The 15575-nt window shown below is 45.7% G+C and overlaps 1 protein-coding gene across 1 annotated transcript in view; it reads left to right on the forward strand.

Annotated features, from left to right (window-relative positions):
* Window positions 1–2287: 2287 nt before the first annotated feature.
* Window positions 2288–15575, forward strand: part of LOC137304047 (mannose-binding protein-like) — a 62810-nt gene continuing 49522 nt past the window's right edge. The window contains exon 1 of the mRNA XM_067972467.1: window positions 2288–2359. Within this exon, the coding sequence (XP_067828568.1) occupies window positions 2323–2359 (37 nt within the window). The 5' untranslated portion in view covers window positions 2288–2322. The remainder of the gene's footprint in view (window positions 2360–15575) is intronic.

A 15575-nucleotide genomic window follows, 5' to 3' on the forward strand; every position in this document is an offset into this window, starting at 1 on the left:
AAGATTCTTTACATTTTACAATGCAACAGTGGCTACACTTCAAAAAGTACTTCATTGGCTGTAAAGCGCTTTGGGAGATCCTGAGGTCGTGAAAAGCACTATGTAAATGCAAGCCTTTCTTTTTTATTTCCACAACCTTCTGACTCACAGCCAAGAGTGCTACCAACAAGCTCTACTAAATATATACAAGGCAGGAGCTGCTACAGGTTTACGTCCTTATCCTGTACCAATCCAAAATTTCTGCCCGTGAGCTTAGACACTGTGGGCATAATCTCCTACTTCCTGCTCCTGGAGCAGTTTCACGCATCAGGGTCACGTTTGTGGGGGCTGAGGTCGGCTAACTGAATTCCCGAGGTGCAGTCTCACTGCGGTAAGCTCTACACCAGGTCTGCAAGCCTGTAAGAACTGCCATCACAGCACATTCATGCCCTCAGCTGTCTACACATACACTTTCTAACCAAGATCGCTGGAAAGTGACCGGGAGGAGCCTTGGCTGATAATTTACCTCCTCTCTACCTGGGGTTACCGTGAATCTTATCCGCAGCACCCATTTACTACCGCATCAGCCAGGAATAGTACAGGCCCAGGAACAGGCCCAAGGCTTCGGAATTAGTACCGTAACATAGAGTTACATAGTTACATAGAATCCACAGCACAGAAACAGGCCATTCGGCCCAACTGGTCTATGCCAGCATTTATGCTCCACATGAGCCTCTTGCCACCCCTCTTCATCTAACCCTATAAGCATAACCTTCTATTCCTTTCTCCCTCATGTGTTTATCTAGCTTCCCTTTAAATGCATCTATGTTATTCGCCTCAACTACTCCTTGTGGTAGCGAGCTCCACATTCTTACCACTCTTTGGGTAAAGAAGTTTCTCCTGAATTCCCTATTGGATTTATTAGTGACTATCTTATATTTATGACTTCTAATTTTGGATTCCCCCACAAGTGGAAACATCTTCTCTACGTCTACCCTATCGAACCCCATCATAATTTTAAAGACCTCAATCAAGTCACCCCTTGGACTTCTCGTTTCTGGAGAAAAGAGCCCTCGTCAGTTCAGCCTTTCCTGGTAAGTATTTCCTCTCAGTTCAGATATCACCCTTGTGAATCTTTTTTTTTGCACCTTCTGCAGTGCCTCCATATCCTTTGTATAATATGGAGACCAGAACTGTGCACAGCTGCTCCAAGTATGGTGACAGGAGGGCATACAGCTACTGAGCCTTTGGGGGGACAGGAGCGGAAGATAAATGACAAAAACACAGGGTTACACGAGTGTTCAGCTACATTTAGAATTACCAGCTTCCACCAGAATGAGACTCAGGGAAAAGAAAAGATCAGTTGGATCAAGACTACAGTTGCCAACCCTCCAGGATTGGCCTGGAGTCTCCAGGACACTGCTACAAGAACACTCAAGGAGAAAAATTTAAGGGGCATTAAACAAAACAAGGTTTTTGTTTCATTTTCTTTGAACACCTTCATTTATTAGTTATAAAAAAACATTGGAGATGAGGGAAAAAAGGCTGTTTCACTAACAGTCAAGATTCAACCAACTGGGTAACAAAGAGTCTGTTCCCTTTCCGATTGGCCTTAGGAAGGCCATGCGCCTGGAGGATGGACCAATGGCGGGAGTGTGGAGGCGGGGCAGTCCGAGGCGGGAGGTTATGCGATGAAACCTCCAGGAGTATGTCCAACCAGAGATGGCAACCCGAATTAAGACTGGATCATTTTACTCTTGCTCTAACTGTGTCACTTGATTCCTTAATGTTTTCCTGATCAGATATTTTCTTTCAAGCTCATTTCCCGCTCCCGGGGCCTTTCTGATAATTAGCTAGTTTGCTGATGTGCAGTTTCCCAAATGGAACTCTGATCGTTATCTCAACTTCAGTCCCATCAAAGAATCTCGTGTGTGTGATTTTTTTTTTTGTGTGTGTGTGTGTGTGTGTCTGGGGCTTGGCAATGTTTAAATATAAGAATATATAATCCCCACTGCTCAGAAATGGTTGTCATAGCGACGATAAAATAACGGCACCAGGAGGATCGCAGCTTCTTTGCTCTGCTGAAGGAGAAAATTAAACAACCAGAGCAATGCACCTCGACAGGCGGGCAACGAGAAGAACAAAGGGCAGACGAGACATTTTATCATGTTCACAGCCCAGACAATCATGTCCGACATCAAGAGGGATGTAATTAACCCTTTACCTCCTCTCATTCCTTCTGATCACTTGACAAGCTGACGCACAAAGAAAGAAAGCCTTGCATTTATGTTACATGTGGTTACATCTCTCCAGCAATGCCTCAAATGCAGCAAAAGACAGAAAATGCTGGAAGCACTCAGCCTCTGTGGAGAGAAGAAAGGTAGGGTTAACGTTGCAGGTCGTTTGATCTTTCGTTAGAACCCTCAAATGCAGTGCCCTGTTATACAGCAGAGCTGGCAGCCATTTTGCACGCCGCAAAATCCCGCAAAACAGCGATGAGATGAACAGCCAATTAATCTATTTTTAGAGGTGCTGATTGAGGGGGAAATGTTTTCCAGGACTCCTCCCTGTGTTAGCCGTGTCTCAGTGGGTAGCGCTCTCGCCTCTGACTCAGAAGGTTGTCCCACTCCAGAGATTTAAGCTGACGCTCCCAGTGGCAGTACTGAGGGAGTGCTGCACTCTCAAAGGTACCGTCTTTTGGATGAGACATTAAACCGAGGCCACGTCTGTCCTCTCAGACGAACGTAAAAGATCCTGTGGCACTATTCGAAGAAGAGCAGGGGGAGTTCTCCCCGGTGTCCTGACCAATATTTATCCCTCAACCAACATCACTAAAACAGATTATCTGGTCATTTTTCTCATTGTTGTCTGTGGGACCTTGCTGTGTGCAAATTGGCTGCCGCGTTTCCTACATTACCACAGTGACTACACTTCAAAAGTACTTAATTGGCTGTAAAGCGCTTTGGGATGTCCTGAGGTTGTGAAAGGCGCTATATAAATGCAAGTTGTTCTTCCTTCTTCTTCCTGCTCTTCTGTGAATAGTATCATGGGAGCTTTAACACCCACTTGTTCAGGACTCAATTTAACATCTCATCCGAAGGACAGCACCTCCTACAATGCAGCACTCACTGAGTACTGCAATGGAGTGTCAGCATAGAATATGGGCTCAGGTCTGGAGTTGGACTTGAACTTATAACTTTCTGTAATCTCACCCATCTCCGCCTCTGCCTCAGCCCATCTGCTGCTGAAACCCTCATCCATGCCTTTGTTACCTCTAGAATCAACTATTCCAATGCTCTCCTGGCCTCCCTCCCATCTTCCACCCTCCATAAATTTGAGCTCATCCAAAACTCTCCTGCCTGTATCCTAACTATCACCCATCACCCCTGTGCTCGCTGACCTACATTGGCTCCTGGTCCACCAACACCTTGATTTTAAAATTCTCATCCTTGTGTTCAAATCCCTCCATGGCCTCGCCCTCCCTCTCTCTGTAACCTCCTCCTGTCCGAGAACTCTACGTTCCTCCAACTCCAGCCTCTTGCGCATCCTCCACTTCCTTCGCTCCACCATTGGCGGCCGTGCCTTCAGTCGTCTAGGGCCTAAGCTCTGGAATTCCCTCCCTAAACCTCTTCGCCCCTCCAGCTCTCTCCCCTCCTTAAGACTCTGCTTTAAACCTGTCTCTGTGGCCAAGCTTTTTGGTCACGTGTCCTAATGTCTCCTTCTTTGACTCAATGTCAATATTTGTCTGATTACGCTCCTGTGAAGCGTCTTGGGATGTTTTACTACGTTAAGGGCACTATATAAATGTAAGCTGTCGTTGAGTGACTGAGCTGAGCTGAGAACCTCTAATATAAAGGAATGCTGCCAGTCCTTTTAATATTGAGCAAAGTCATTTCTCATCTATGACTCCCCTGATTGCAATCTCAATAAGCGGCCCCACATCACCACCAGCAACAACTGTCTAACGCTCTCTCGCTACAGATTCTTCACGCTGCGACACACAGGACTACATTCGCAGTTCTGAGCCTGCAGGGATTGTATTTAACAGCATCAGGCCAGATCGGAGACTTGAGGGAAGGTTTAACGTGCAATAAAAATCCAGACAAATTGTTTTAATAAACATGAGTTCTCACCAGTGATTTCCGTTGCAAAAAGAATGCTCTTGGAGTTTTATGAGCAAAATATTCGCAGAATCATTCTTCCAGCTTGTGAAGCAGTTGGCAATTGCATAACTGTGGATGATGGGTTGAATGATAAAGAACACAAGAGTTCTCTCACTCTCCCACAAAACCACTGGGAATATTCCAGAAAGATTTTTGCCTAATTTTCCTTTTCAAAACCATCACCTGTAGCCCATCTGTTGTTTGGCTCAGTTCTTGGAACTTTACTGTTTGATTTAGAGGGTTATTTAGGCTGGAGGAAGGCAAAAGTATTGTCATAGAATCAAAGAATCATAGAAGTTTACAACATGGAAACAGGCCCTTCGGCCCAACATGTCCATGTCGCCCAGTTTATACCACTAAGCTAGTCCCAATTGCCTGCACTTGGCCCATATCCCTCTATACCCATCTTACCCATGTAACTGTCCAAATGCTTTTTAAAAGACAAAATTTTACCCGCCTCTACTACTGCCTCTGGCAGCTCATTCCAGACACTCACCACCCTTTGAGTGAAAAAATTGCCCCTCTGGACCCTTTTGTATCTCTCCCCTCTCACCTTAAATCTATGCCCCCTCGTTATAGACTCCCCTACCTTTGGGAAAAGATTTTGACTATCTACCTTATCTATGCCCCTCATTATTTTATAGACTTCTATAAGATCGCCCCTAAACCTCCTACTCTCCAGGGAAAAAAGTCTCAGTCTATCCAACCTCTCCCTATAAGTCAAACCATCAAGTCCCGGTAGCATCCTAGTAAATCTTTTCTGCACTCTTTCTAGTTTAATAATATCCTTTCTATAATAGGGTGACCAGAACTGTACACAGTATTCCAAGTGTGGCCTTACTAACGTCTTGTACAACTTCAACAAGACATCCCAACTCCTGTATTCAATGTTCTGACCAATGAAACCAAGCATGCTGAATGCCTTCTTCACCACCCTATCCACCTGTGACTCCACTTTCAAGGAGCTATGAACCTGTACTCCTAGATCTATTGTCCTTCAGATGGGATATTAATCCAAGATCCTTCTATCCGTTCAGGTTGTGTTAAAGATCCCATGGCACGGCACTGTTGAGAGAAGAGGAGGGAGAGCTCCTGATGTCCTGACCAACATTATGCTGGAGCTGCATAAAACACTAGTTAGGCCACAGCTTGAGTACTGCGTAGAGTTCTGGTCATCACACTACAGGAAAGATGTGATTGCACTGGAGAGGGTACAGGGGAGATTTACGAGGATATTGCCAGGGCTGGAGAATTTTAGCTATGCAGAAAGATTGGATAGGCTGGGGTTGTTTTCGTTGGAACAGAGGAGGCTGAGGGGAGATTTAATTGAGGTGTATAAAATTATGAGGGGCCTAGATAGAGTGGATAGGGAGGACCTATTTCCCTTAGCAGAGAGGTCAATAACCAGGGAGCATAGATTTAAAGTAATTGGTAGAAGGATTAGAGGGGAGCTGAGGAGAAATTTTTTCACCCAGAGGGTGATGGGGGTCTGAGACTCGCTGCCTGAAAGGGTGGTAGAAGCAGAAACCCTCATCACATTTAAAAAGCATTTGGATGTGCACTTGAAGTGTCGGAACCTACAAGGCTACGGGTCAAGAGCTGGAAAGTGGGATTAAGCTGGGAGCTCTTTTTCGGCCAGCACAGACACGATGGGCTGAATGGCCGGCTTCTGTGCCATAAATTTTTCTATGTTTCTATGTTTCTAACATTTCTCCCTCAACCAACATTACCCAAAAACCAAAAAGGCAAAATACTCAAATAAAAACAGAAAATGCTGGAAGCACTCAGCAGATCAGGCAGAATTTGTGGAATGAGAAACAGAGCTCATGTTTCAGGTTGATGACCCTTTGTCAGAATTCGTCCTGAAGGCTATCGAACTGAAATGTTAACTCTCCACGGATGCTGCCTGACCTGCTGAGTATATCCAGCATTTTCTGTTCTAAAAAAAAAACTAACCAGCAATTCAACAAATTTGATGTTGTGGGATCTTGCTGTGCACAAATTGGCTGCTGTGTTTGCAATACACAACAGTGCTTACACTTCAAAAGAGTCAATCATTGGATGTAAAATCCTTTGGGAATCTGGAGGGTGTGATGAGGTGATACACAAATACAAATTGGGACACACAGATTTGTAAGTGTACAGGATGATGTTCTGACCCTACAACAAGCTTTCCATCATTATAGCCGTTGCCAAGGTGCCAAATGTGGTTGCAACCATAGCAACAGAGGTAGGTCGAGGTGTTATTGCTTCTTCAATCTGGAATTTGTTATGAATTCAAAGATGATGGTGAGCTGCATCTGCATGAGGCTTTGACTGTCTTTTGTTCTTCTCTGCACTCTTCCAATTCTTGACTCTTGCACATTCCCGATTTCCTTTGCTCCACTATTGGCGGCCGTGCCTTCAGCTACCCAGGCTCTAAGCTCTGGAATTCCCTCCCTAAAACTCTCTACCTCTCTCTCCTCCTTTTTAAGTCGCTCCTTAAAACCTACCTCTTTGACCAAGCTTTTGGTCACCTGTCCTAATATCTCATTATGTGGCATGGAGTCAAATTCTGTCTGATAATCACTCCTGTGAAGCGCCTTGGTACGTTTCACTACGTTAAAGGCACTATATGAATGCAAGTTGTTGTTGTTATCTCTGAAAAGCAGACTCTCTGAGCAGTTGGGTCAATTGATGGAACTGGAGATCACCAATCCAAAGACAAGTCTGAAATTAATTTGGCCTACGGAGCAAATAGAACGGAGTCTTAAAGCTCTACTCACAAGAGCTTCTGAGCCAAGAAAATTAATGCTCAAATGCAGTGTTGAGATAGGAATGAAAGGGGCAGGATAGAAGAAAAGTAAAACCAACCTGGTGTTTATTCTTACTCAATTTTGCCAACTTTGATAAACAATAAGGTGCCAAGCTTGGTCGGCCATTTTCTTAAATAAACAGTATGTGAATTTTTTGAGTCTCTAGAAACTTGGGCTCTTTGGTCTTGTTATGAGGCGGCTGACGGGGGGACCTTATACTTACATACAAGCTAACAAATGGAGCACAACTTCACGATAAGCTAATATGGCAGGACAAAGGAATACAGGGTAAACTGGTGAAAGCACTTCACATTCCTTCTCATAAAGAGAAATTAACAAATGGAATAGGTTTCTAGGTTGGGCTGTATGGGCGTAAGACGCAGAACCATTGAGATCCAGCTGGATAATGCAATGGGGGAGCATTTAGTTTTGCTCCTAGATGGATGAGCTACTCAGCTGGAGTCATGGCTCAATAAGGAGCGGCGTGTCTATTGGCACCACTGTGCCAGCGAATGGTTTGGAGGCAAGACGGGACTTAGAGCAAACAGTCTATTTATTCAGCGAGTAGAGTCTATTTAAACATCGCACTACAGCAATCACTCTATAGTGTATTTAAAAAGAGTCTATGCAAACTACAGCAAATAGAACCAATGATCAAAACTGCAGCAACTTCTCCCGATAAAAGCAGGATTAATTCTCCATGGTCCAGGTATGATTGACGGGGGAATTACCCAATCATCTCCATTCTGGCCGGGAATAGTGGAGTCGCTATATGCAGCCAATAAGGAGCGTGCGCCATATAGAGCAAAATTAATACATTATATGGATGAGATAAAAAAGGTAAAACTTTCATAGTCATTAACTCTAGCCAATTTGTAAAACCACCGCCATGTAAGATCGACAGATATTGCAGAGAATGAAAATTCATTATTATCCGTACTCAAGTGTAGTAATAAAAGTTGTACGTACAGTGTTAGGAATGTCATTTAAGATCAGATGCAATATGGTCAGTGGCAATCACAGATGGTATCACACAGAGCAATCCATCTCCAGAAGCAGCTCGGCTGGCTGAGAGAGAGCGTTTACCAACCACTCCACCTTATCTCATCTCCAGCAGCCTCTCAATCATCCCACTCGGCTGTACTAGGGAGACAGAGCCAGGTAATAACAGCAGGATATTGCAGTGTTAGTGGGGATTGCAGCAGCAATCACATTACATCGCTCGTGTCACAGCTTTCCACTTCCTAACCCATTGGGTCCCGATGCTGGGGGAGTCTACGACAAGGGGACAAAACCTTCAAATCAGAGCCAGGCCATTCAGGAGAGAAGTTAGGAAACATTTCCTCACGCAAAGGGTGGTAGAAGAGTGGAACTCTCTCCCACATAACGCACTTGGTGCTAGCTCAATTAATAATTTTAAACTTGAGAGCGATAGATTATTGCTAGCCAAGGGTATTAAGAGATATGGATCCAAGGCGGGTGGATGGAGTTAGGACACTGATCAGCCATGATCACATTGAATGGTGGAACAGATTCGAGGGGCTGAATGGCCTACTCCTGTTCCTTTGTTCCTATGATGGTGTTCAAAGCCTCTGGGAGTGAGGGAGAGGGTCCAATTTGACACTTGTCCAAATGGAGACCCATGTAACGTTAACCCTTTCACTGTCGTGCTGTTCAATTTATAGCACTATTACATCTATAAACCTGCCAAGGCTACAGTTTTTAATTCAGATCCTCTACGGCGTCCTGCCCGTTTCTATGGTGACCTGTTTCTATTAAAGGAGTAGCGTCACCTTGTGAAACAAGTTGCAACTCTGATACTCAAAAGCAAAGGTGGGTGAGGCACCATTTTGTGTCTTTTGTCTAAAACTATTTTTCAAGTTAAACCGAGGCCCCGTCTGCCCTCTCAGGTGGACGGGAAAGATCCCATGGCACCATTTCAAAGAAGAGCAGGGGGGTTCTCCTCGATGTCCTGGCCAATATTTATCCCTCAACCAACATCACTAAAAACAGATAACATGCTCATGTATCTCAGTGCTGTTTGTGGGATCTTGCTGTGCACCAATTGGCTGCCACGTTTCCTCCGTTACAACAGTGACTACACTTCAATAAAAAGTACTTCATCGGCTGTAAAGCGTTTTGGGACAATCCTGGGTGGTGAAAAGCACGATATAAATGCAAGCTTTTTCTTTTATATCTAGCCTGATCTCATAGATCATCATCAAACCATCCTGAACCTCAAACCATTCCCAAGCACTGGCTTCCCTCCTGCACCAGAGAGTACCACTGCAGCCAGCAAGTGATAAACTCTGCAGCAACTTCATCAACACGCCTTTAGTTTTGCTTAAGAAACAAAAAAAGTTTTTAAAAAATGTATTTTCTCACTTTCTAATTGCTGACGGGCCAGCTGTTCATTCCTGACATTTACAGCTGGTGATAAAAGCAGATGAGCACTAAAAATGCTGGTGTCGCACTGCCCCGTTTGTTATTTTAACACAAGCGCCAACTCGGCTATTTTAAAACACCCTCAGAGGAACTTTGTACGAGTGCGTTCAGTGATCGAGCGCTAGTATCAACAGTTATAATTTCTAGTCTCTAAACCCTCTTCTTTTCAAATGTCAATCATTCTAACTCTTCTCTTAAACTCTTCGTCTAATTCCTCATTAAATCGTAGAACAGAGACAGGAACAAATATCACGCGGCCAACACGGTAAATAGGGCTAAAGACACAAACGGGGTTTTTCTATACCAGTTTGCTTTTTGAATGACGTCATCCCGAGCACAACCCGTCCTCCTTCTGGGATAAGAGTGTGGAAAATACAATATAGAGTTGGTCGTAGATGTGAGAGAGAGGAGCTGACTATATCAACATGTTTCTGGGCATTCCGTGTGAACAGGTCGAGATAACAGGCATTGGAATGCTACAACAGCACTAAGACACATTTAGTCTGCAATGCATTTCCCATTCAGTCCATGATTTACTGTTGAGCGACTGATGGGAACTCAGCCTCTCCCCGACAGGAGGACAATGGCCAGCGTTGACCCTTGGGTGAACTTTATCACTAATTCATTGGTTTCCCTCTTTGTCGTTTTGATTTTGGTTCTGGTTTCTCCCCCTCCCCCTCCCCCTCACTCCCTCCCCCCGCTTTGCCCACCCACCCTTCCCAATCACTAAAGCTCACTCGTTCTCTTGATGTCAAAGTTAGCCATTGTGTTGTGGGTGACCTGATGGAATGTGGCAGGGGCAGGAATGTCAGAGCGGTGACAAAGCAAGGGGATTGTTACCCAGGGGGAAAGTGGGGGAGGGGTTAGATGGTCTGTGTTCACCCAGACCAAAAATTCCTACTTACATACAGGACAATACAGGACAATAGGCTCCTCCCCGAAAGCACTGGTTCTCAGCGCAGTCTGATTTCAAAGGGACTACACTCCCCTTGCGGTACCTCACCATTCTTCACGTGCAAGCCTAGACAGCAATTGCGGACAGGGTCTTGGGCCTGGAGCAGAACCCAACCCTGCCCTCTTCTGATATCCACACTCAAAACCATGGCAGTTATCTCTGACGCACAGTGCTCCTTCCTCTGCTGTCAATCTGCTCATTTACACATGAGCAAGGGGTCACTGAACAGCAAGCAGCAGCGATGACCCCAGCTGATTTGACCTTAGGCAAGAGAGTTCATATGGTGTAAAGCTGGACAAGTCTCAGGGAGTGGTCCCCTCAGGTCAGAGGTTAGGCACATTGTTGGTGCAGTGTAGGAGGAGCTGGAACCTGCATTGAATCTCTGCATAGAGATTGAAAAAGGCAGGGGAATGGGACTGAGTGGATAGCTCTTCAGAGAGCCAGCAGAGACACAAAGGGCTGAATGGCCTCCTTCTGTGCTGTAAAATTCTATGATTGTACATCACTCGATAACAAACAGAAGTGTGACGTGGCTGTACTCCTCCTCTCCTGTTTCCTGCAGTGACGTTTGTGAAAAATAAACACTCCATAAACTTACGTTTAGCCCCAGTAGATCATTTTCAAACATGTCCAACTCTTGCCAACTTTAAACGTGGTTAATGTCTCTGAATATCACCACTGCTGACAAAGTGGTTTGGAAAAGAAACAGTGCAAAAGAAAAGTCTTGCATTTAACAAACCCCTTACCACATCTCCAGAAACACCTCAACACATTTCACATGCATAAATTTAATTATGCAGTGCAGGGACTGTTGTTTTATAGGCAAAAATGACGGTCATTCAGTGCACATCAAGATCCCACAAATAGCAGTGAGATGGAGGACCAATTAGTTTGTATTTTGGCGTTGTTGGTTATGGAAGGAACGTCGCATTTATTAAGAGCTCGTATTATTGCTCAGGTGTTTAAGGAATACAAGATTTGACGCCAGTTGAAGCAGACATTGACTCCAATCCTGATAGGGCGATGATTTGGTCTGCGAGAGAGAGACTGATTTACAGGTTGAGGGTTTGTCGATGGCGGAGAAAAGGGAGGAAGGGATACACAAGAGACTGGAGTCAGAGGAACAGAGAGTTAAGGAGGGAGTTGTAAGGATGGAAGATGTTACTGATATCATAGAATCATAGAATCTTACAGCACAGAAGGAGGCCATTCGGCCCATCGTGCCTGTGCCAGCTCTTTTAAAGAGCTGTCCAATTTAGTCCCACACCCCAGCTTTTTCCACATAATCCTGCAAATTGGTCCTCTTCAAGTACATGTCCAATTGCCTCTTGCAGGGTCCTATGGAATCTCCTCCCACCAGCCTTTCAGGTCGTGTGTTCCAGATCTTTGAGAGGGGTGAGGCCACAGTGGGATTTAAAGACATGGATAAGGATTTTAAACTTGAAGTGTTGGTGGATCAGGAGCCAATGCCGGTCAACAAGGTCGGGGTGATAGGTGAGGAGAAGTTTTGTGGGATAGAGATGGTGACAGGATGGATTAATGTTTGAGGAAGGGAGGGGCTGGAGTTTGAGGGAAGGACTTGAGTTTGAGGAAGGGAGGAGCTGGAGTTTGAGGAAGGGAGGGGCTGGAGATTGAGGAAGGGAGGGGCTGGAGTTTGAGGAAGGGAGGGGCTGGAGATTGAGGAGGGAGGGGCTGGAGATTGAGGAAGGGAGGGGCTGGAGATTGAGGAGGGAGGGGCTGGAGTTTGAGGAAGGGAGGGGCTGGAGATTGAGGAGGGAGGGGCTGGAGTTTGAGGAAGGGAGGAGTTGGAGTTTGAGGAAGGGAGGAGTTGGAGTTTGAGGAAGGGAGGAACTGGAGTTTGAGGAAGGGAGGGGCTGGAGTTTGAGGAAGGGAGGAACTGGAGTTTGAGGAAGGGAGGAGTTGGAGTTTGAGGAAGGGAGGAGCTGGAGTTTGAGGAGGGAGGGGCTGGAGATTGAGGAAGGGAGGGGCTGGAGATTGAGGAGGGAGGGGCTGGAGTTTGAGGAAGGGAGGGGCTGGAGATTGAGGAGGGAGGGGCTGGAGTTTGAGGAAGGGAGGAGTTGGAGTTTGAGGAAGGGAGGAACTGGAGTTTGAGGAAGGGAGGGGCTGGAGTTTGAGGAAGGGAGGGGCTGGAGATTGAGGAGGGAGGGGCTGGAGTTTGAGGAGGGAGGGGCTGGAGATTGAGGAAGGGAGGGGCTGGAGATTGAGGAGGGAGGGGCTGGAGTTTGAGGAAGGGAGGGGCTGGAGTTTGAGGAAGGGAGGGGCTGGAGTTTGAGGAAGGGAGGGGCTGGAGTTTGAGGAAGGGAGGGGCTGGAGTTTGAGGAAGGGAGGGGCTGGAGATTGAGGAGGGAGGGGCTGGAGATTGACGAGGGAGGGGGCGGAGTTTGAGGGAGGGGCGGAGTTTGAGGAGTTGATCCTCACCATGATGTCATGACACACCTTATGAAGGAATCCATTTTGGGCGTTGTGATGTTGCTTGTTACTGACAACAGAGTGTCAGTACTTTGCAAATGTACACTGGCTAATCTGTCGCAGGCAGTCTGCGCCTGTGACCAGAATTAAGTTCACAGCGGTCCAACATGAGATGAGCTGCACTGTTCGGGTCTAAGTGCAGGAGAATGACACACTTTTAGGTGGTTTTTGTTTGACCTCCGCTCCCTAGACCACGAAAGGTAAAAGCATCTTATATTTCAGGGCTACCACTAAAAGGCAGGCCTGCACCACATTGTAAATCAGGAAATATTCACATTGAGAATATTTATCATGAGTTGGAGTCGCAAACACTTTCGCACAAAATGTGTTTTTGCCACAGGCGTTTGCAGTAAATGCGGTGACAGCGCTTAAATTCACGGTTAATTTTAGAGGAGTAAATACAGCAAGAGATGCCCGGATTTGTGGAAAACGGGTTAGTTGGGGAGTTGTGACCAATATCCGACTGTCTGTGGCACATCAGAGTATTTCAGTGATTGAGTTTTACGTTTCGTGCAGCAGACGTTCCCGCGACCATGAAAGGGTTAAAAAAAAATAATGTCTGCCCTTCCACAGAGACTAGTCATTTTTTTCGTGCGCTCACTATCTGCATCAGTTCAGTGGGGCGGGTTTAGGTGTGACAGTGACTCTGTGAAACAGTGGCCACTCCCTGGATCAGGCAGGACAATAACTGCTGAGAAACAGGCTAATGACTCTCTTCCCACACACAGGCCGAGCCTGGCTTGGACTGATATTCCAGTAGTTGGCTACAAGAACTCCCCTGGGCCTCTTCCTCACAGGAAGAGTCTCGGAAACCTTGGTTTTCCTGTTCACACTGTACCACACCACTCAGTCCCAGTTGGGCGTGTTGCCATGCAGAATCCTGGCAAGAGCTGAACCCTTTGCTTCTCACATTAACACTTTCAAGTGCTCAGGGTTTCTCCCCCTCACTTTAGGTCCGACTGCCACCTCCCATCCATTCCCCCCTTTCTCCATCAAGGGGTCGCTCGAGGGCAAACCTTGGCCCCAGGCTATGCTTTGACTGAGATACTAGGCCCCAACTGCTCGTTTGGGCAGACATTAATGGTCCCATGAAACTAATCGAAGACGGGCAGGGAGTTCTCCCAGGGTCCTGGTCTATATTCCTCACTCAACTAACACCAATAAAAAACAGATTAACCATGTCATTCATCTCATTGCTATTTGTGGGATCTTACTGTGTACAAAATGGCCATATGTTTGTCTGCATAACAATTGTCACTTCGATGCAATTGGCTGTATTTGAATCACTATGGGATGTTTCTGACAGATATGCTAAGGGACTATATACCTCATCATTTTGCATAATAACCATTATCTCATCACTTACATCATAATTTTGCATTATAATAACCATCACCTTATCAGTTACATCAACACTTTGCATAATAATAATAATAATTACCTGAGCCCTCTGGTATCATCATACGCGTGCCCCGCAAAAAAAAAAGTTTTTTTGGCAGACTATTGAACTGCAGAAGAATTTCCAGTCCTGCCCAGAAACTATTGGAAACATTGACAACCATCAGCAGTGAGGCAGGTCATGAAACAGGATTGACAGCAGCCATAGAGGCACTCACAGAGCAGAGAGACTGACGGAAGAGGGGCATTGCAAGGTGTGGGGAGGGGGGGGAAAGCTACAATAGGAGCTTAATTGGGGGGAGGGGGGAGTGAGGGTAAGGATAAAAATCATAATGCAGCCTGCACGAGCAAGAAATTGAGGTCACTGTCACTTTAAGTAATGAGGAAATGCTTATTACATTTCAAATTTCAGCTCTGGGCTTTCAAAGGTCTTTATTGGGGAATGCAGCGAGTGAAAGAATGGGCAGTAAAAGTAAAGGGGATTTCATCGCTGTGGGAGATATGCTTATGGAAAAGATTAAGGACTGTGGGAACAGCTAAAGTGCCAAAGTGCTTAATAATAAATAAATGTATGTGTGTAAGAAAGGAGGTGATACAAGGAAGTAAATACTCGGAAATGTGTGCAAGGCAGAACATTCTAGATCGGGTCAATGGGACAAAAAAAAATTTCATTCCATCTTCCGGGGGGATGTTAGGCGGAGTGGGGAGGAGGGGGTATATCTCTCTTAAAGGAGCACCATCTTAATGGATAAATGGCAAATCTTTCACGATTTGTTGACAATTTGATGATATAAAACCCATCATTGTACCTCTGGTCACGACTCACCATAAAAATGATGCTCGGCTCATCCATATTCCCCGACAATAAAAGGTTTGCCAAGGACAGTGCCCTTTAAATGGGCAAAATCTGGCAACATGTTTCATTATTGCAACAAGTACTTGCATTTTTGTAGCACCTTTCACATAACCAAACATTCAGGCTTCCTCACAGCAGGTCAGGGGATCTCAGCTGGAAGAGAGGAGGTACCGAGGGAGTGCTGCACTGTCGGAGGCACCGCCTTTCGGATGAGACGTTAAACCGAAGCTCCGTCTGCTCTCTCAGGTGGGACGTAAAAGATCCCACAGCACTATTTCGAAGACGAACAGGGGAGTTCTCCCCAGTGTCCCTTAACCAACACCACTAAAACAGATTATCTGGTCATTATCACATTACTGTTTGTGGGACCTCGCTGTGCGCAAATTCCTACATTACAACAGTGGCTACACTTCAAAAGTAGTTAATTGGCTGTAAAGCGCTTTGGGATGTTCTGAGGTCGTGAAAGGCGCCATATAAATGCAAGTCTTAATTTA

This window comes from Heptranchias perlo, chromosome 36 (assembly GCF_035084215.1).
Source record: "Heptranchias perlo isolate sHepPer1 chromosome 36, sHepPer1.hap1, whole genome shotgun sequence".
Taxonomy (NCBI): domain Eukaryota; kingdom Metazoa; phylum Chordata; class Chondrichthyes; order Hexanchiformes; family Hexanchidae; genus Heptranchias; species Heptranchias perlo.